The following is a 22,459-nucleotide window of genomic DNA, read 5'->3' as shown; positions in this document are numbered from 1 at the left end:
CACGATTTTTGAGTTGAGTATGAAGATAACGCAAAAACGACACATTTGACTTATGACGGCGAATTTGATTTATATTTTTCACAAATAACGACATAATTCAAAGTGGGTCACATTTATGCCCAAGAAAAAGCATTAGTACACTCTATTTGATCCATTTATGCTCAACATTGTATTTAATATATTACAGGCCACTATATTTGTCAATAAACTGCTGGCATTTTTTTATATTTGCTAAATAAGAGACAATTGAAAACTTTAAATCGCTCTCCTGAAAAATCGACTTTTTTGAGTTGTGACACTGTTCAAGTAAATGAGCGATACGTATATGCTTTTACATATATGCAAATACAAATATGTATATATATATGTATATGTAAATGTTTAAGTATAATGTAAATACATATATTGTATTAAGTCAGCTGTTTCATAAAATTTACGGCTTTATAGACGTTTTCGGATTTATAATATTTTTCTGGCTATTTTTGTATTTAGTCTATAGAGAAGCGTATCCGTTTCCAAATGTCCAGATAATTATTTGAATGAGAACTTATACAATATACATATGATCGTCAAAGCAAAAGCTCGCAAGCTCCATGTGAAAATAAGAGAAAAGACAGGATGTTTTCATGCAAGTAATGGTTGGGTATCTAATTTCAAAAAGCGATATGGCCTCCGCCACTTGAAAATTTGTGGAGAGAAGCTTTCCAATAAGACAGCGTCCGTCGGCCCATTTGTAATACGTTTTAGAAATAAAATCAAGGAGCTTGATCTTTCTGCAGAACAAATTTACAATGCCGACGAGTCCGGATTGTTTTTCATGAAGATACCAGATAAAACGTTGGTGAGCTTCAAGGAATCATCTGATCCTGGTCGGAAAGTTAGTAAGGAAAGAATAACATTTCTCGCATGCACAAATGCTTCGGGTACGCACAAAGTTAAGCTCTTTGTCATTGGAAAAGCAAAAAACCCTAGAGCATTCAAAAATTTTCAAAAAATGCCCGTTGTCTACAAGGCTAACAAGAACTCGTGGATGACTTATTTGTTTTTCGAAGACTGGTTTCATCATACGTTTGTTCCTGAGGTGAAAAATACGAAATGTATTAAATTTTTGTTTAAAATTTATTTGCATTTTTTTGGATTGTTATAGGTACGCGAATTTCTAGAATCCAAGGGACTTCCCAAAAAAGCCTTATTGGTCTTGGATAACGCCCCGTGTCATCCTAAAGACAATGAGATGAAAAGTGATGATGGAGTGATAACCGTTATGTGTCTTCCACCTAACTGTACCGCGATTCTCCAACCAATGGACCAAAACGCTATTAACTTAACAAAAGTCTATTACAAAAAAAGTCTTTTGGAGCATTTAATAGGGAATAAAACCACTCATCTGGAGAAAAAATAAAGGAATTCAACTTAAGACATGCTATCTGTCTTGCAAGTTCATGGGAAAAGGTGTCAGCAAGCTCCATTCGCAAGTGCTGGAATATTTTAATGAAACCAGATGTTGAGTGGAGTAAAGAGGACGATATTCCTCTCAGCATTCTAAAAAGAGAAATTGAAAATGAACGCGCAATCCTTGTATCAATGCTCCAAGAACTTGCTCCAAATGATTCGTTCACAAATGAAGAGCTAAATGAATGGATGCACGAAAGTGTTGCTTATCAAGAAGTGGATAAAGAAGCCGTAGAAATTGAAAATTCTGATGATAGCGAAGCGGATGTTATTCCACCTCCTAAAATAAAAGGATCAGTTGCTATGCAATCTTTTAACACATGCATTCAGTGGGCTGAGGAAAACGATATTCCAATAAAAGACATTATATTTCTGAAGGAGCTTCGTGAAAGAGCTATAATAAAAACGCTTAATAAGAAGAAAGTGTAGACAACAATACCCAATATGTTCAAAAAATAAAATTTTTAATATATCATAAAACTTTCTATATCATAAAACGATTTTCATTTGTCATATTTCTTGTTATATATTTTTCCTCGTTGGGTGCAACAAACTCAATAAGTGCAACTACCTAGATTTCTATTAGTTGCGATTACCGAGTTCGTACTGTATATTTTTATTGCAAAAGACAATGGCGTTAAGCTTCAGTAGTCAGTTAAGATCAGTACCAGGTGTGCCCTGTTCTTGGCTTCTAGCAACTACGTGTCTCTTGAATTGCATTGCGAATGCATGTATATACATTCTCGTATGTACATTTTTAAATAAATAATTGCGTTTTGGGTAGTTAAAAACAAATACACTTAACTACTCATGAAATTTGGTTTTTAATGCTTTACCTATGTATGTACAAAGGTGTTTGTATGTATGTACAAATTCATAGAATGGCGCTCTTCAAACGACTAAGTGACAGGCATGTCCATGCACAAATGTAAACGAAAATGCAATAAAAATGCCATCATGCAGTTGGTGCTTAGCCAATTCGTCCAAGAGAATCCACACGCAGCCGTAAACTAATTTCGGAGCCGCGGATGAAAAGCCAAAGTGAGGAAAGTAAAACCTCATGAAAACCAAAAGTTATTCACCTTTTATGTTGAATGCTCAAATTTCGTTTGCAAGCACAAGCGTTTAGCACACAGCTCTGCGCTCTACAACAGTTTAGCGGTTTACGAGCTTCCAAAGACACGCGTATATAAACACACATACACGCAATACACACAGTGTAAGTGTATCTTATAAGTATTGTGCAACATGATTAATTGCCGGCAGTTCACATTTCTTTCCACAGAATTGTTCGCCCCTATTTTATAGCCGCCACTCTATCGTAGATCTGTGCCCTCCCGGCTCTTTGCTGGTCAATTGATTAAAATCTTTCGACTGAAAAAACATTTGATGAAGTTACGCAAGCTATTTAAGCTGAATTAGATTGGAACTTTGGAAATCAGAAGAAACCTATATGTATTTAGAAACGAATATTTCCGGTTAGTAGCCACCCCATTGTTCTCTACATTTTGTGAAAAAAATGTAAAAAAGAAACGTTTACATATGTACAAGATGAAAGGTATTGGTCAAGGTCAGTGTAAAGTGTCTACAAAAGTAAAGTAAGTGCATTAGAAAAATGTCAGCTGTGAAGTAAATAGTAAATTCAGGACATATGAACGATGGAATAATCTTTGGCTTTTTAATGTGTCCAATTTGATCATTGTTCTCAGTTGTTTTGGCTTTGCATTCATTTTTATAAAGTGCGTTGTGCATAAAGTAAAAATACATCAAACTAATTTTTTGTATTTTTCAAAGCTTTCAAAAAATCATCTCCTTATTCCACAGCTATTCAGAGCTCGTAATCGTTTTCTGACTCTACTGTTTAAATGACAGCAATAATTCAATCACGCACTTAACGCCTACTCCATTGATCCACTTTTTCTACGCTGACGCATTACGATGCCAATTCGACAGCCTCTGGACGTACTATATATACATTCATATACTCCAAAAATTCACTTCCACCTATATACTGCTACATGTAGTTATACATATGCGCATATCCACTTGTGTAATTGTCAAAATATGAGTGCCATTCCAATCTTTCTTCACGGAATTTCACTTTCTACGATAAACATATGTAGATATGTACACATCATATAATTAAATCGGGACAAGCAATCAGGCATGGCTATTATAACGGATTAACCACCGGAATAAGTTTATTTGACTTCGTTTATTGGCTCTGCCGTCTCACAATGCCGCTCCAATAAATTTAACAAATTTCGAATGAGAGAAATGAAACAAAAACAAGTAAGGAAGGGCTAAGTTCGGGTGTAACCGAACATTTTATACTCTCGCAATTTATTTATTTAACTTTATTTATATTATATAATACACAATTTGACCCACATATTCGTCATATATATTGTATAAAGTCCATTGAAAGTTGGAAACCATAATATTAGGTTAGAAGCACCGAGGTCCTCATGTTCGATACATGGGGCCTTGAAAACCTATGGTCCGATTTCGGCGATTTTTAGAAATGCGCTGCCACACTATAAATAAAGTATTTGTGCAAAGTTTTGCACCGATATCTTCACTAGTGCTTACTATATGCTTACTATATATATTGTAAAGTAAACGATTTAGATCATCTTCTGAGTTCTGGTATATAGGAAGTAGCGTGGTTGTGAAGCGATTTGGCCAATTTTCACAACATATTATTGGGAGGTAAGGAAACTATTACAAACCAAGTTTCATTGAAATCGGTCGAGTAGTTCCTGAGATATGGTTTTTGACCCATAAGTGGGCGACCCCACGCCCATTTTACATTTTGTAAAAAAATCTGAGATTAGCTTCCATCTGCCATTTCTTATGTGAAATTTAGTGTTTCTGACGTTTTTCCTTAGTGAGTTAACCCACTTTTAGTAATTTTCAACCTAACTTTTGTATGTGAGGTGGGCGTGGTTATGATCGGATTTCTTTCATTTGTGGACTGTATTAGGAATTGGCTAAAAAAAACGACTGCAGAATGTTTGGTTTATATAGCTTTATTGGTTTGCGAGATATGTACAAAAAACTTAGAAGGGGGCGGGGCCACGCCCACTTCCCCAAAAAAAATTACATCCAAATATGCCCCTTCATAGGAAAAGTGTAAATAAACAATGATAACCTGTGACTCAACCCTGGCGATTAAATGATTAAAATATATCCGGCAATGAGCCTCATTTATAACAAAAGGTAGGTTAAATATAAAATACCATAAGTACTTCGTGGAAGAGCGTTTTCAAAAGTAGTTACTGTGGAGTACTCTGCTCTAGTTCATTATATTTATTAGAGTTCGAGAGTTTCACCCACTGGCAATGCACACAAAACAATACAAATCATAATTACTGTTTTTTCATGATAAGCCCTTAATTTTATTGAACGGGTCATGATAGAATTCAAATCCATTTTCGAAAGCTGCCTTTGGTCACTAGGCTAATGTCTTATTGGATTACCGCTTTGGTTTGATTTCCTCCATGACTTTGGTATGTAAGTGTGTACCTAGACTGTTAATTTGATTAATAAATTGTCAAATTCGCATCGACACTTTTTCACGCTCACGATGGATGCAAAGCCTTTGTCTTAAGGCATCGCTCTGAACTGTTGACGTGTGAAAGTGTTTGTATATAATCGTGTATGTGTGCGTTTATTGTTACCAAAATGGACTGCAATGTTTAAGCCATGGCTACATCCGCAAAGGTATCTTGTTGCCACACGCTGTTGCTTTCGCAATCAATTCACATATATACATACTAGTACTCTTGTACACATACTCTGTATGTACATACTTACATATGTATATACTCATGTAAACGATGAATATCACGCTGCAGCTTAATTGACGGCATTCTTAATCAGTTCAAGCCCCGGGAGTCCAACCAGAGCCTGCTTTTCTATTTAATTTTGGTTTCAGCTCTTCCTTTTTGTTTGTTTGATTTACTGCGATAAAGAAGTGAGTGCGATTTTATTAGAGTGCAGCCTGTTAAATTACGTGCATATGTATATGAGTATGTGCAAAGCACATCGTTTCCATTGCTGGCAATTAGCAAAGAATGCCGCAATTATTACAGCAAAAATACTTATCTTATTTAGATTTGCTCCTAATTACGCAAATTGGTGTTTGCAGAGTGACACGAACTCCAGCGGCGACGACAACAATAGACTTACAGCTGTGCCAGAACTGAGCATCGACAATTGTGGTAAAGGTGTTTTCAAGCTGGACAGTTCGGCTCTGAAACTGAATAAACGAATAGACTCCCCAACAGATTAGGATTACAGATGTCTGTCAAATCGGGTAACGTGATGTAACTTCTCAGGTCATAGTGGGTTTGGCCATATGTTCCCCAAGCGTAGAAAACATCGGCACATTCCAATTGAGACACCCTGGAAACCCTTTCGAACGCCGCGGTAGCACTTGCTCGTCTTCTTTGGCGATAGAACTGTTTGGTCTCAGCAGCTAGTGGATCTTCTGTCAGCCCATGGTGTCAAGCAGCTAGTGTTTATGATGCGTTCTTCCGTTTTCTTTTTGTGTAATTGGTCGTGGATGTTTGTGAATACCTAATGTGTCATCATCTTTTCTGATTTATAACCTAATTTAATTATTATAATTACTGTTGCCATTATTAACATTATGTAATCACTATGGTGCAACAAGTGATTCTCTACGGCCATCATTAACGAAGCTTTTAATCTTGCCTTCAAGAGCGTGTGTACACTGCAGATTAACGAATGATTTGCGAGCTGTAACTGTAGTATCTTTAATGTACAGTGCAAATATTCTAGTTTTACGACTTGAAAATGCTGAAATCGTGTTGAAGGCATCCACTTAGACGCAATCCATTACTGTTCATTGGACTCACGTACATACAATCCATACATACAGATAAGCGGACAAAGACGTCGAAGTAAGTCGGACTATCTGTGCACTCAATGGGAATGGAGTATGTACCATTTTTACCAATTATTTTAGGCCAGCTTCAGTTAATTGAATCAAGTCACTGTTAAGTCACTACGGAACCTTTTGGTTAATTGAAGTCAAATAAAGTGGAAATGAATGTGCGATAATGATACATAATGGTATTGTAATTAAAATATGGAACGAATTATAAAAGTAAATTATTTAATTAGGATGTATTATTCTACGGAGATGGACTTGAAACAAATTCCAATAAGCATTCAGTAGGTTGATACTGCATACTTACTCGTGGCCTCTAGCTTGACCTCGCGTGATCCCTAACCATTTTGTTATCTTGGCAATGGTCCGATTTGAGCACTTCTTCGATACCAACCTATTCAAAGTGCCAATGAGTTACGGGCAGACAGATTTGCGGTTACAGACCTAACTAAATCCAGGTTTTGAATCAGAGAGATGTAACTGTCGTCTCTACCAGTGGGACACTTTGGGTACCTCCGACTCTAGCATCAAAGTCCAACAATTAAAGTTTTACTAACCGGGCAACAATCGTAAAATGTTACCCACCTATATCTATTTAGAACTGTAGCTTATACACACAGTGGATAAGTACGAGGTATATCTTATTCGACAAATATAACGGCATGGTGCTGATGAATTGTCCCACTATTAATTCCTAACTTGATTCGCCTTGAATGCCCAGTAGCGGCGCGCTAAGGTCACAGATATACAAACAATCACTTACGAACAACAGCAATTATACAATTTGCAAACAAAACTCTATGCTGACCATACTAATCACATACATGCGTACGTATCGCAAAGTGTGTTTGTGCAAATGTGCTTTTGCACTTGTTACATCAAAGCAATGGAGAAGAGGATGGCAAACAAAAATAGAAATACGAACTCATCAAGTGCAGATTCCACTTTTTAACGCGGCAGTCCAAGCGTTGCATCATGAAATCTGATGCCTGATAACTTCAGGTAGTTGAAGCCGCACTGTGGCTGTCAGCACGAGTGGCGCAACTCACAGCGTCAATGGTTGCCGCATAAGAGTCCAAACAGCAATGTAAGGACACTCTAATCTGGACATGCGTACACATGTGTGTAACGTATACGAATATATAGAAGAACTATAGAAAAGTTCTCGCATTAGCAGTTGCGGTTTCACCATCTCAAAGTTGGTGACTTGGCGACGACACGCCGCACACCCCACGCACACAGTGTGTTCGTATGTGCGTATACATATTTAGGAGATGACTTGGCGCACCGCTGCACACGTGGAATGACACATAAGAATAATTGAGACTTCACCTCCACTCGAATGCGCAAGTGAGAAGTCCATTGGTGGACCATTAATCGATGCTGGGATTTTCCAACTGAGTCATGAAAATTTATTGCTGATACCTACGATCGCAATATATAACTTAATATTCGGATATGTACTCGTACACACCTTTGTGTTGCTGGTGAATGTGAAGGAGTAACAGGAAGTGTTGGCCATTGCTTCCTTTCAGCACTATGCGTGCAGTGGAAGCGGAAAGTACGTTCGTACGTGCCTTGAGCTTTGTCTTTCGTTGGCTCCATTGCTCTACACGTTTGGTTGCCTTACGTTAATTAGCAGTGTCATAAAACTCAAATGTCTGCATGAAGTTGCTTTGGGGAATCTTACATTTAACCGTAATTCAAACCATCCAAATGAACTGCACAAAAGATGGAGAAAGAGCTGGAGCATTAACGAGGATCGCCATTAGGGATCAAGTCTTAGCTTAGATTTGTTCCGGTGAGGGGTCAATCTACTACCACTGCTAGAGCACTAACTTTTAAATAATTCTAGTAGCTGACACCGTCGACTCTTATGAGTGTGGGTCCATATGTAATGGCTATCAGGTCTTGAGTGTTAATTTACCAACCTAGTATTTAATAATAATTGGAAGCTAGCCTTACTAAAGATTTTTCATGTGACAACTACCCAGAAATACCTACTATATGTACATAGTAAAGTCGTACGACAATCGAGGCAGTAAAATTTGAACACCGAAAATGTTAATCACTAAGACCCTTTGGCTGTGATATAACTAGTTAAATGGCATGAACGCGTGTGTAAATATCAGCCACTGGCTACAATTGAAATCCGTCAATTGGCGTCTTGTTGCTACTGTTCATGACTCTGGCATTGCTACCGCGTCGCTCGTATTGTCGCGGTCATGAGTACGCACTTACGTACGAGTTTGTATGTATGTATGCGTGCATGAATTGCCGAAGCCACCTCCAACGTCACCAATAAGTATTCCAAATAATGCTTTCCCTACTCTGTTCGACTCTTCACGGTCGTCACCGACCGAGTGCCGAACGTCTCCTACCGCAATCGGCACCTGCCACCTGCCACTGCTTGTCTGCTTACAGCTGATCCGAGCGTGGCGTGAAGATTTTGTCGGTCGCTTGGTTGCATGGCTAGGCATGCTTTCTTGCGTTTGCCATGAATTTCTACTTTTAAGAAAAACGAATTACAACGCAAATCTCATTTATTTGCCGCAACTCGAGGCGTTCGCACCAAATATTTAATCTTAAGCGATCAGCGTCATTGAGGCTCTTCGGAAAGTAAACCGCGATTCATTGTCAAGCTGTTCGCATTTCTGGCTTGTATCCTCGCATTGGTCAAGCATTACAACAAAAATTCGAAACAAAAAACGGTATTTAAATCGATTCGACCGTATAATTACGCTCGTATCCGCGCTCATTACGAGGTGTCCTGTGTATGGATCCACGAAAATAAATATTTTAACCATTTACCTATTAGAAGTTATAAAAAAAGAGCTACTTCCTCAAACAATCTAAACGTGAGTGATATAAATTATAAAAGTTTATTTACGAATAATCTATAAAATGTGGCTATTTCGGAAACATCACATTGAATTTGGCATTTTAAGGTTGCCTTGTTTACCATTGCTTTACCTTGTCATCGAATAAGATAGTTTTGGAGTTGATGTGGTCTAGTGCAAATTGAAGAAATCTGTGTGTATGGTTTGTAGTTTTCTACATAAGGCAATCATCAATGAAATTCATCCAAGAACCAGTAACGATATCGTTGTGCGCCAAAATTATTAAAATTATTATAAATTGGGACTGATTTAAACGAATTCTAATTATAATCGACCAAGTTGCCTAATAATGCTTTTAAAACGATTTTTTTACATTCAAGTTTGTCTCTTAAGTCTTTTGAATTATTAAGCTGTCGATCATACAGTATATAAGTACATAAATATTTACACTGCAATAAAATTGAAAATCGCTCCAAAAAAATAAAGTTAATTTTCTTCAAAGTCCATACGACTTAACATTTGTTTTGAGATAATATTAATTAAAATCATTTTGACTTGGTCTAGCTTATCCTACTTGTGAATGGACTCTCTAGATGTACAAGAGACCAATAGAAGGGAATCTCGTCATATTTTTCGAATTTTCTCTTCGCAACAACCATCGTTTAACAATCTCTGGCTAAGACAAGGTCTAGATTGATTGGGTGTTGCTCCGTCAGTGAGGGCATAGTAGAGGAAGTCGCCCTAATTTGATTGCCATGATGGACCTTATATATGTATTCAATAATATAATGGTCTAAGCAGCATGTTCACAATTATACTTTATTACACACTCGCGAACTGTTTCCAATCCACTTGATTAACAAGTGACATTCAATGCGACGACCGTCGGTTCAAAACACAAAATTTTAGAGTTTGGTCTATTCTCCAAGTGTCAATTGAGAACAAGAGTTTCACAAATATTTGAAAAAGATTCTACAAATATTTTGAAAATGGGGATGTCACACAATTAGGTTGCATGACGCAAGGTAATCTCAAAGACGCTTATGCAGACGTGTACATACATACACGCGTAAAAGAGTAGAGCACAAATTGCGATAAGGTGAGCTATGAGCACCTGTCTGTATGTCCATCAATGAATTAATTTGAATAAATTTTTGTTGTGTGGTCCACAACATAAATAGGACGAGCTCGCAAAACCCAAGCACAAAGCGATCGCTTTTATTTTACGAAAATAGTTTTTAATTAAAAAAAAAGCATGTTAAGACAATGACCGCCCCGACAAAAGATCGCATATGCATCCATATAAATAATACGTATATATTTACATAAGTACATATGTATATATGAATATGTAAATGTATTTGTAGCTGCGAATATGGTAGCCAATTAAAGCAGCTTTTGATCAATCGTTCAGGTGTTGTTCATTAATCACAAAATATGAGTACAGCCGTAAGCGATGAAATGCGATACCTACACTGATACCAATACTGATGGCTTTAGATCACCGCGGGATCGGAGTGAGAAACTGCGACAGCTTGTTTAGCCAATAAAATGGGTGGGGAGCATGCTAGCTGACATTACTGTTATTTTTCTTAAGTAAGCAAATACTCGCACATGTACTCGGAGATGTACGAGCGTTGACTGTCGGCCAAGTGATTAGCCTCCGGGCAGAAGAAATGATGGCTTGTGATGATTTCTGCGTGACGAACTGTCGCTATGCCTCAACGCGCGCATTAATTAAACAATTTAAACTCATTCAAAATCTATTACTACTTTTAAACGTGTAATTATGTAATCACGAGATTTAGTGCAAAATGATTTGAGGGAACATTCATGAACACTTTTCGTTTTCCTTTGCCATAATTGTCTGCCAAATTTGCGCACAATTAAACTGTAATTCCCACAACGCAATTATTGTAATCACACGACGTACTTAAGGCATTCGTTCCCCATTCTTTCCATATTATAAACTTGTAAGTTCATAAAAGATACGTAATTATGAGTGCACATACCTATTCATGGAGCTATTGACATATGTACATACATAATGAGGATATTTAAGTATGAACACATGTAAATAATTGAATTTTTTCTTTGCTTTTTTTGCAAATCATCAATCATTTTATTTGATTAAAACAAGTGTGTGTGTGTGTCCGTATACTCCGAACGCTCTCCATACCAATCCGGTGTTGGTGGCCTACGAGCCAAAGCGAATTATCGAATCAGCAGTTGGTTGATGCCAACACTCTGCACCCTTCCGACGGCTGATGGCTGTTAATTTGACTACACTTTCGTTGACACTTTATCATCGTTACCGAATTCGGTTAATTGCTTTCGCTGATCTTTGAGCATTGTTCTCTGACAGGTGAAATGTATGAGTAAATATTGTGTTCACTGCTTCACAATGCTGAAAAAACAACGGATTTTACACTCACCTACATTCACCCCGAGTAACATAGGCTATATTTATTGCTAGAATCTCAACTTTTTGAAAATAGTTCCCTGGTGAGGGTATCAAAAAGACTCCGTTATGGAGAATCTTAATCTGAAACCGAAAATCGCTTGCAAGTCATTCTCTTCACATCGCAATCGCTTGCCAGAGAGTCGAGGAACGAGTGCTCGCAGCTGCTTGCTAAACAAAATTTCAAAACCTCCCAAATACGCACTTGAGAGTCGAATACGGAACGCGTGCAGCGGCTTGAAGAACAAAATATAATTTCATGTTCGAATTTTCCTCATTTTATTTTTTCATATGAACCCACGCAAGAAACGGGAAAATACAAACATATGTTAGGGAGAGTGTGTATAAGTGTGTACAATCTTGCGAAGCCGGAGTGGTCTGCTAGTTAATAATAAAATAAGAACGAACCGTACGGAACTGGACTGTCGATCGGATAAATTAAATATGTAACAAATGCAAAAACCCACATCGATCTAAATAAAGTAAAAGCCGGGTCAGTTACTACTGTATTTAAACTCAGGACGCACTTCTTAAATAGAATAGGAACATGGAACTATAAGTGCGATTTAGCTAAAAGCTATTCCTCAGGTTAGAGGTATTCATTTAATAATTAATTCACGGCTTGTCACATGTCGATGGACAAGCAGTTGTTCTGGGAAGACCTCCATCAAATCAATCCATTGTAAATCTGTTAAATAATCTGTAAGCTATAGCATTAGCAATAGTATCATTAACATTTGTACATATTTTTTATCTTTGATTTCAGTATGTCATCTACGCATCAGCAACCAAGACCAAATAATCGCTATGCTGTAGGCATCACGATGCCTGCCATTCTCTATACGCTGCTCTTCACATTGCCAAGCACCCTCGCCGGTGGCTATACATTTAATTCCGAGAGGCTCTCAACGCCAACCTCAGAGATTGCCTCCAAAGTGCTCTTTCACAGTCCGTCCTTGGCAAATATCTACAAAGAGATGATCGTCTCGTCAAAACCACTAAATCTGCGCAAATATAGCAATGGTTCCAAGGTGAAAAAAACGAAAAAGGACTCTAAAATCTATTACATACCAATACCTCCAATGCCATATCGTTATATTCCCGGAGTGGGTTTCGATTACCAGCCCATGAAGATTAAACCTATACTTCAGGAGGAATCATCATTGCCGTCAAGTAGTTTGAATGGATTGAATGAACTCACACAGATGAGTGCTGGAAGTTCGGAAAAAGCAACCGCCACCATAAATCAGCAGACCACATTGAACCAGAAGACACAAAATAACTGGCATAGCCCCGTGGATTATGTTAGCATAAACTATGCAATTCCTAATAAAAAGAAAATCGAAATAGCGGCAAATGCACCGATAGATGTTGCAGGCGGCGAGAGTAAACTCTATTCCATGGACCGCGGGAATTATTACTTCAATGGACGACCATTTAGACTGCAGGTGGCGCATGCGCAACCAAAGAATCTGCTAACGCCACTTAATCTTAAATCTAAATTATATTTTAATAAGAAAATTATTTATTAAAAATATTAAAGCCCACAAATGGATTTGTTTTAATTATTTATTTGGATAACAATTGTTTATATTTAAGCAATTCCTTTATTTACAGTTAAACAGTTTTAAGCCTATCTATCTCGCGGGTGTTTACAAACATACATATGCATAATCTATGTACAGTTGATCTCCTTTTTACACGGTGTTTTTGAACACTTCCCAGTTACCATTTTTACACGGTTTTACTTTTTTTACACGGATTTTTTATTTTAATTGTATACTTTTTTGCAATAAAATCAAAATTCCATACGTCAATACGTCACAAATCCATTGCTGTTAATTGAATTTAATAAATTCTAAATTAGGTTTAAACTAAAAAATACAAATCTTAGATTCGAAGGCCAGTGAAAAGGTTGCAACAATTTCAATACGTAAACAAATAAATGAAGCTGTATGAAGAAGTAAGAAAAAAGAAGACACAGCGATTAATGACGGAACTTTGAAAATTATTTATTTTTTCTATTCCCAGATTAGTTGTTGTTTGTTCCTTCTAACAGTAATATGTACATACATATAATACCAGAAAAGTCTATAACAACAACAACAGTGAAAATTCTCACTGTACGAATAGATAGATTTTCATGTAAAATTAGACCTTTTTTACACGTTTTCTATTTTTTGAAGGATTTTTTTCTTAAATTGGTCCCAATAGTGAGTTTTATAAAAAAATTTGATTTTTTTTGCACGGTTTTTTTTTACACGAGTAATTTACTGTCCCAGTTAACCGTGCAAAAAGGAGATCAACTGTATGTATACTCACTAAGTTCACCAACGCGAGCGCTCCCTTTTCATTTGCCTTAGACATAAAATTTGTGAAAGTCAAACTCCGATCATCTTTCTTTCCTCAGTAAATTAATTGTACAGGTACCCGCTAAAGTACAGAAATAAAAGATACAATTGTGCCTCAGCAAAGCGTTCGATAACGTTAGACAACAACAACACAGTATGAAAGTGTTATGTCTTAATCAGTGATGAAAAATATAATGTTGCATAAGTAGCAATTTATCAGTTAATGGAAAGGCGGTTCGCTAGATTGGGTCTTCAATGATTTATTGAATGAGCGTAAAAATAAACGCGAAATTGTGATTAACCTTTCAATTTTCAGTTTCAGGTGTGGATTTGCTGATTGTTGAAATACAAATAAGTTGAACGATGCCAACGTGTTTGAGGAAAAATATGAATTATTTATTAGGATGACGGTACTTCTGACTTTCGGTGCATTTAAAAAGGTTCTGCTTATGGGACGGTTCGTCTCAAGAGCGGCTGATAAGTCAAGGCTAGCTGCTTCCCTAAATGAAATAAATTTAATTATATAATACTATTATATCAGACCGCTCCGGCTTCGCACGGGTTTAAACAAACATTTCAAAAGTTATAAGTTTTTACACACTTATATACGCGATTGCGATGCGAAGAGAATGACTTGCAAGACGATTTTCAGTTTCAGATTAAGATTCTCCATCACGGTGTCTTTTTAATAACCTTACCTGGGAACTATTTCCAGAAAGTTGAGATTCTAGCAATAAATATAGCCTATTTTAATCGGGGTGAATGTAGCTTTCCAATGGTGAAATATTGTGATTCATATATCATATTGTAGTCCAGCTTCTTCTTCTATAATATTTAACCTGCTAATGGATATGTTGGAAAACCTGTGGCTATAAGAACCTTCAGGTTACCACGAACTAGTACCACTTTGACGAAATATGAACGAAATAGTTTGTTACAAATTGGTGGCGCATACTAGAATATTCTGCATATCATATATTGATTTTTGCAAATGCTATTCTACTGTACCTATAAATATGTGTATGTATGTAAACACATGCATATGGCAACGGTTGTTATTTAGGGAATTGTGTGGGTATGCCTTCTTCAGCTATTGAACCAACATTGCATCAAAGTGTATTTAGCATTTGAGAATGCTTCCAAGAACATAGCACGACATACTACTACAAGGCTTCAATAAGTGATTCTAATTGAAGTAGTGTTATACTGGAGTGTCACAAAATCTCAAAAACTTTTTACGTTTTCATATTTGGTTTGTGTACATTTTATTTTGCTAATGCTTTGTTTATTGCACGAATATCAAAATGAACTGTGAGGAGTTAGGAGAACTGCCGAATATCAAGTATATGCATTTTACACCGCCTCCACCTTCGCGCGGTGACCCATTCCTCATTGACAAGTCAGAAACCTATAAGAAGGAGGATTGTCCGGATGTGCTTAAGGAGATCCCATCCGAGTTTATCGATGAAGTATTGCCAGTCGAGAATGTGACCGTCAAATTTCGCGTGAATGGCTCTCGCATTGTGGCACAGGTATATTCAAATCGATCGACTATTGCCGATATTAAAGCTGACATCGGAAGCAAATTCGAAGTCGATCCAAAGTATATAAGACTAAAGCAAAATGAACTGGAAATTTCCAATCGTTGCTTGTTGGCACAAACGGACTCAAACCAATTTGGAATATTTGAATTCGATTTAGACTTGTTACACATCTCGGAAATGAGTCTCGGGGATGGAGTGGATCCACCAAAGTTAGATTTGAATATATATTATAAGTGAGTACTCTACAGATGACTAAAAAAGTATAGACGTTTTTATGATAGGTAGTTTTACCGCTCTAGCAAATATCACATGCCCGATTTTATCACCGTTAATATAGAAGATGAGAACGGAAAATTCAAAACGGTTATAGTGGAGATATTAAATAAGGCCATTGTAAAGCCATTTTTGTGTGGTTACCGTGATAAGGCAACAGGTAAGCTCAATTCACAAAAAATGGATTTCTACTTCGATTCTAATTTTGACAACACCCCATAGGTATTGAGTACTTAGATGCGTTCACTCAAACTGGACCATACTTTGATAAAATGAAATTTAATCGTTATATCAGCAGAGATACTCAAACTTATGAATTTAAAGGAAAAGAAATTGTGAGTACAACTACCAATCTTGGCATCTAGGAGTATGTATGTGTTAGGTTATGTTTGTTATGTTCTATACGTTAAAAATGTGGAGGCTGTCTAGTTTTTCGTGATCTAAAATATCAACGAATTGTACGGTGTTATTTTGCTCTTTCCAGGACACTGCACATGAGCAATCCACGCAGTGCTTTCAAGACGGCAACAATGTGATGTATGTCTCCGCCGCCACAGATTATACCATAACTCCAGGCAAATACCAAACGTATGCCCAGAAGATGCGACGCGAAAACAAACTGGCTAAAATCATTTTGATTCAACGTAATTTTCGTCGCTTCTTGATAGTGCGTTTCATGCGGAACGCGGCAGCAAAGTATCGGTAAGCCGGAAGAAACCTATTTCGAGAACTGCAAATGAAATTGTTTCGTTCGGTTTCTATTTTACTGTTCGTTGTCCTTTTGCGTTATAGTCGGCTGGTGGCTAATCGCAAAGCTGAGGAGGAACGACTGCAGGTGGAAGCCGAGAAGCGCATCAGGCGCATTGAGTTGGCCAAACAATTTCCCCAAACCAAAGACGACTTTGAGATGTTGTATGGGGAGGTGCAGAAGTGGAAGATCGCCGAGCTGAAACGCATAGCGCGCCTATATGAAGGTCCGGCTCGAATTGCAGAGGTCAATGTGCTGCTCGACAAGGAGATTCAGCTCCGTAATGGCATCGAGAAACAACGCTGCATAGTCAAAAAGGCAATGGAGGATTTTCGCAATGAAAAAATGCTCACCAAATTGGGCGAGCCAATCAAATGGATTGGGTATAAAGGTAAATTTGTAAATCTAATCATTTTTTTATATTTTTGTTCATATTGAATTATCAAGAAACATACTCGTACATATAGTTGAGCACCTGTGAAAAGGTCTTCAATTTGTATTAACATAATTTTTTAATATTTTTTAAGATAACATAATTCACTTGGATTTGTTACGCACCCAAAGAGTGCGTTTTCTAACTGAAGTCTATAAGGATATGCAAAAGAAAACGAGCAGAGCGGAACGTCTTGAGCTTTTATCAAAAGTGAAACAAATATTATTGGACGAACGTCAGTTTCCGGATTTTGTCGAGGTTGGTTTGTTTGAAAGAGTGTTTTTATAAATATTACTTACTATGGAGAATAATCTGAATTTCAGATATTTGATTTAATTCAGCGCGAAATTAATTTGCTCATTCACACCAAATATTGTGACGTCGAGGTCTTGCATAAACGACAGAATGTACTATGGATGGAAATGATCAAGTTCTCCAAGGACAAGCCTCCAGACCGTACGAATTGTTGACTCTTCTCAAAGTCTTAAAGTAAAAGCCAATGAAATATACATACATACATCAAATCGAAGTAAAAGCAAAGAAAATAATAAATAAATAAATGCTGTTGCATACATGCGAAATATGTATGTATGTATGTCTGTGTTGCATTATTGCCTAAATCAAATAAAACTGTTGGTTCTTACTTTACGTCCGCAATTTTCTTATAAATGCGCATAATTGATGGATTTTTTGAAATGTACAACGCTTCCCTTTTTCAGACGGTGAAAAACGTATGTGCGAGGTGTGCAAGAAGGTGAAGCCATACAACCAATTCGCGCTTAGAACGCGTCAAAACAATGTAGACACTTGCAAGCGTTGCTATTACATCAAGGTAAATTCGGCATTACGTATTTACATATATATTAAACTGAAATGGGCTAAGTCTATTTTATCAAATTTTGTTATAAGAGTCACCATTGGAAACAATACATATATTGTGCATTTCACTTTATTTAGAGGTTGCTATAGTGTCGTTAGAGGTGTGTAGAGTCATCCGACAAACATCTTTGCTATGAAAGCATTTCTGCTATGAAGTTTTTCATAAAATACATTGGAGGCGTCATAAACTTCATCGGACCCTCCTTGCGTCGTCGTATTTAATTATTGAACTGAAGTCAACTATTTATTATTACATAAACATGTGTGTGTGTGTGTGTCATTGAGAAAAAGTGCTTAAATCAAACGAAATAACTTCCGTCCGTCTCATTGCCTTTCTTAGATCGCCTCTACGGACAACAAAACGTACGCTGCCATATTACGCGCAATACAACGAGATGAGCGCAAGCGCCGCTGCAACGCGTCATTCGCATTCGTGCTGCAAATGGACGACATTCGTTACATAATTGACCAAATCTGGCACAGCCACTCAATACTCAGCAAGAATGCGGTGTTGAGCAATTTGCGGTAATTATGAGTTCCAGAATAAGAACTAAATATTTAAACAAAAACCGAAGAAAAATCTGCTACATTTGATACACATTTTATTCGCCTTTTCTATAACTTCACGTATTTGTACTGTTGTTTTTAATAGTTTGCCACGCTGGTTGAAAGGTGAAGATTGGTCACCGTGGAATTGCATTTGCCTTACTGAGTCAGAGGCACGCAACCATTATAGACTTGACGATCCGACAAAAGTGTACGACCATAAAATGGTGTTGGAGGTAGGCAACAGGCATATGTTGGCACGCAATGCATTCCACAAGATGACTGAAATCGCCACCGAATTCGTGGAGACGGGGCAATGGTTCCATGTTGGATTAAATAAGCAACGCACTGTCTATCCACCAAACGAATATCCGCGCTCAAGTTTTCCCAGTAAATCAACCAACCCGGTACTCAAGGAAAAGAAAAAATGCGATTGAAATACATAAATACAATACACTCTACATATGTACATATATATGTAGAAGAGCAAATAAAATATCACAAACGAGAAAATTTAAGAGTTCGTTGACAAAATTGGTTTTTATTAGCATTCCTAATTATTTTAATATATCAAACATTCACTATTTGTTTAATTGTATTCCTTTGGTCGGGCAATGCAGCATATTCTATATTACAATTCATCGCCATAAATTAATATAAAGATTGTATCAATAATTAAACAATGAAACAATTATTACGTAATAATTTAAAAATTTATAGTGAAATGATACAAGGCTCGAATAAAAGTTGCCATAACACTTTAACTAATGACAAGTTGCTGACAATGTCAACAATAATCTTTCTTAGTGCGTTAAATAATGCTAACCGGTACAAAGCTTAGACCTTACTACTGATAATCGCTTTAAATTTAGCCTCCAAATACTGCACCCGCTTCAGCAGTTTGTCACTAGTGTTGAACTCGTTGTAGGGCACCGGTATGACTTTGTAGCCACTCTTTTCCAACAAATCAAAGCTAAGATTCGTTATGCCGCTAGCTGAACGGTGAGTGCCATGGCAGACGTCATGGAAGTCGACCACCATCAACGCCACCCTTAAAGAAAAATATTAAATTGTGAACATATTGGTGATTCATTATTTTATAAATGTAAATACGTTTTTAAAAATTGCACACACGTTCTCATCATATATATCCAGTAAAATATTTGAGCATAAAAGCAGAAGTATTATTAAAAAACTCTTCTTACTGAATATTTATCTCTCCAGTGTTGCATTTTTAAATAGTTATATTAAGTGTAAATACGTACTTTATTGCATTTGGGTTCCCTTTATCTACGGGCAATGGATTCCGTTTATGGTCGAATAAGCAAAGCGCATCTGAAAATTTATATGTACAATATACATATATTTTGATATTACCTACAACATGTACGAACTAACCAATTAAGAATCCCATTTTGCTGTCATGCAAACTTTTCAGATGGTTGCTGGCAGGTAATAAGCTCTTCAATGCATCCAACATTCCGTTAATTAAAATTTGTTTAGATTTTGAATGCGCAAGCGGCACTTGGAAAGCTGCACTATCCTCTGGCAGTAGGGGTCCTTTGTAGTCGCATGCCAAAAGTTGCGCATATCCATTCAAATTTAATAACTTCATTTTAGATGTAGGTGAAAGCCCATTACGATCCGCTTCGAGTTTATCAACGAATTTAGCACTATGAAATATTAAGTTAAACAAAGACAACAGTTACAGTTAAAAGTACTTCTAATATAATATATATATATAGCAAGAGTATTTTCACACCTCAAAACAGAGTTCAGCTGTTCGTTACTCACAAGTCCTATCATTGCAAGCGACCAGACGTGATTTAGCCAATCATTGCTTTTCTGAAAATCAGCTTCTACAATAGATGTAGATAACTTTTTGCTAACATCCCCAATAACAGCACTTTTGAAATTCAATATGGCCGATGTAATGAACAAGGCACTTATATCTTGCGGCCGACAAATTTCGGAATTTTTCAGTGTCCATTGCGTTAGAGCCTCCATTATATCTGCAAAAACATTTTTAACATACATTTATCGATCTATTTTAAATAAATGTTCCTACCTAAATCGCGATATTTCAATATTCCTAAACTCGTTAAAATGGACCCAACCACAGCCGATTTTTCTGTATTTTTTGGCAACGTGCTCTGAATATCGGAGCAAATTTTCGCCGCTAGAACTGAATCCTGAAAGTTTAATATGGCCATAGCATATAACACATCAGCAGACTGCTTAAGATCCAACTGTTCGGTTGTGCTACTTATATTGAAGGCGAGAGAGCGCAATAGAGGCGTACTTCGTCGTTTACGTTGAGCCAATGTACTCATTACCTTCACCATTTGTGGTAAACTTATGCTCGCTATAAGTTTGGCAGCCTCATCATCACCAGCTACCCCCAAAACGGTGTTAAGATCATCAGTTCGAAATCCGGATATACGTTTTTGGCTGTTGTTTTCAATTCCGGGGCCACCATTTGCATTTCCACCTTTACTCATGGTGCGTCCTAGAACCCGACAAACACGTAGAAAGCGAGCATCGTTTTCAAATTCGGCAATCTTAGCACGATTTATAGAGCTCCATTCAGCTAATATCGATACGATTTTAAGTGCATGTTTACGCGAAAGTGGCCCACTGGATTCGGATACAGATAATAGACCGTTTACGGTTTTAGCGTTGATGATACGCTCGTCGAGGTTGTTTTTCCCTTTACTCTCAGGAGGTTTCGATTTTTCATTTGTATGGCTGTCTTCTTTCAGAGACTCAAATGCTGCAGCCACTAAGGAACCTGTCACAAATTCTCTAGATAAATTTCACATTTTTACAAGCACTTATTTCAGTTAATATACTTTTTGGTTTTTTGGAATTCAAATCCGTATTGTCATCGCTGGATGCACTCGTCTCCTTTTCCACTAGATCTTGGGAGGAAATATCTCCTTGCTTTTGTGTTGCCGCTGTCGCGGTTAATCCAGCACCCCTTACCGATGTACTATATGTTGCGTATTGTATACGCCGAAAAAGCTGGGCCGAAACGCCACCGGCAAAGCGCTGGAATACCAACATCGTACACAATTCCTATTGATGATTGCGGTATATTTATCCGGTAGAAGCTGCTGTAAATAGACGAAATTTTTTATATAACCTTTCCATGCTGATGATCAATTACAATATGAAAATAATGTAATTTCATAAAAACACAGTAAGTATCGCAAATTGTTAAGAAGCCAAATGTATATTAAAAGTAATATCCGTATATCATGTCATTGAAATTATACTTTTATTTTACAAAATTTACATTTTCCAAAATGTGTAAGAAAATCAACGAACACCGCAAGACAAACGTCAAAAGTGGAAATATGCCCTTAGGAATGGAATAGCATATCACTAAACTTGATAACAAACGATAAATCGTATATTCACGAATAAATTGTACTGAACGAATCTTCGTTCAGATATTTAGTTGTGACATTGTGAGTGTAATTAGAAATATAGCGGTACAAAATAATATGTAAATTGTTAAAATCAGTTTTTTAACAACAGTAATAAAGAAATATGTTTATGTTATCATATTAACTTGATAACAGGCATCGCTATAGCGATTGTAATAAAGAAGAATATCGATAAGTTTGTTCAACAATTTAATCGCTTAATTAAAACATTCTAATTTTCATAAACTTATAAATTATGAACAATTTAATTCAAGTAAATAGAACGAATCAATATTTTTTTACTGATTGATTGATTTTAGCATTGATACAAAAATGTTTAATGTCTTACGAATTTCTGTAAAACTACCTTTTCCACACATCTTCAAAATTTTGTTGTACTACAACCCTCTTTATTTTAGTGAAACGCGTAAACTCTGGTGACAAATCACCAAAACTTTTTGTGTTCTTTTCTACAAATTTTGCCACAAATTAATTTCTAAAAATTCCACGGATTCCATTTAGTTTTGGATTTTTTCTCTTTTATTTTCGTGTAAAATTGTACAAATCACAAACATAAATT

The 22,459-nt window shown here is 36.7% G+C and overlaps 4 protein-coding genes across 8 annotated transcripts; 3 read left to right on the top strand and 1 right to left on the bottom strand.

Annotated features, from left to right (window-relative positions):
• The first annotated feature begins 49 nt into the window (after window positions 1-49).
• LOC128920283 (jerky protein homolog-like) lies at window positions 50-1,967 on the top strand. The gene is made up of 2 exons (XM_054227339.1): window positions 50-1,081; window positions 1,148-1,967. The coding sequence occupies exons 1-2, from the start codon at window positions 563-565 to the stop codon at window positions 1,400-1,402; spliced, it is 774 nt and encodes a 257-aa protein (XP_054083314.1). The 5' UTR covers window positions 50-562; the 3' UTR covers window positions 1,403-1,967.
• Window positions 1,968-8,896: 6,929 nt separating this feature from the next.
• Window positions 8,897-13,216, top strand: LOC105214336 (uncharacterized). Its single transcript, XM_011187702.3, has 2 exons — window positions 8,897-9,231; window positions 12,441-13,216. Exon 2 carries the CDS (start codon window positions 12,442-12,444, stop codon window positions 13,204-13,206), a length of 765 nt encoding a protein of 254 aa, XP_011186004.2. The 5' UTR covers window positions 8,897-9,231; window position 12,441; the 3' UTR covers window positions 13,207-13,216.
• Window positions 13,217-15,209: 1,993 nt separating this feature from the next.
• Window positions 15,210-18,966, top strand: LOC105214337 (IQ and ubiquitin-like domain-containing protein). The gene is made up of 10 exons (XM_011187703.3): window positions 15,210-15,802; window positions 15,869-16,002; window positions 16,065-16,177; window positions 16,327-16,544; window positions 16,635-16,981; window positions 17,118-17,281; window positions 17,347-17,479; window positions 17,743-17,855; window positions 18,243-18,427; window positions 18,555-18,966. Exons 1-10 carry the CDS (start codon window positions 15,330-15,332, stop codon window positions 18,883-18,885), a joined length of 2,211 nt encoding a protein of 736 aa, XP_011186005.1. The 5' UTR covers window positions 15,210-15,329; the 3' UTR covers window positions 18,886-18,966.
• Window positions 18,967-18,969: 3 nt separating this feature from the next.
• LOC105214338 (FAST kinase domain-containing protein 4) lies at window positions 18,970-22,388 on the bottom strand. Of its 5 annotated transcripts, none has more exons than XM_054234083.1 (7): window positions 22,247-22,388; window positions 21,301-21,564; window positions 20,517-21,239; window positions 20,211-20,460; window positions 19,847-20,121; window positions 19,714-19,783; window positions 18,970-19,499 (listed from the first exon to the last, which is right to left on the bottom strand). In XM_054234083.1, exons 2-7 carry the CDS (start codon window positions 21,512-21,514, stop codon window positions 19,286-19,288), a joined length of 1,746 nt encoding a protein of 581 aa, XP_054090058.1. In that variant the 5' UTR covers window positions 21,515-21,564; window positions 22,247-22,388; the 3' UTR covers window positions 18,970-19,285. The 5 variants fall into 5 exon arrangements, with proteins under 5 accessions (XP_054090058.1, XP_054090064.1, XP_011186006.1 ...); XM_054234089.1 differs by having other exon boundaries at window positions 21,301-21,561; XM_011187704.3 differs by lacking the exon at window positions 22,247-22,388 and adding an exon at window positions 21,747-21,900.
• Window positions 22,389-22,459: the final 71 nt, after the last annotated feature.

Source organism: Zeugodacus cucurbitae, chromosome 2 (assembly GCF_028554725.1).
Source record: "Zeugodacus cucurbitae isolate PBARC_wt_2022May chromosome 2, idZeuCucr1.2, whole genome shotgun sequence".
Taxonomy (NCBI): Eukaryota; Metazoa; Arthropoda; class Insecta; order Diptera; family Tephritidae; genus Zeugodacus; species Zeugodacus cucurbitae.
The sequence above is the reverse complement of the archived record's forward strand: the minus strand, read 5'-3'. Positions and strand labels throughout refer to the sequence as shown.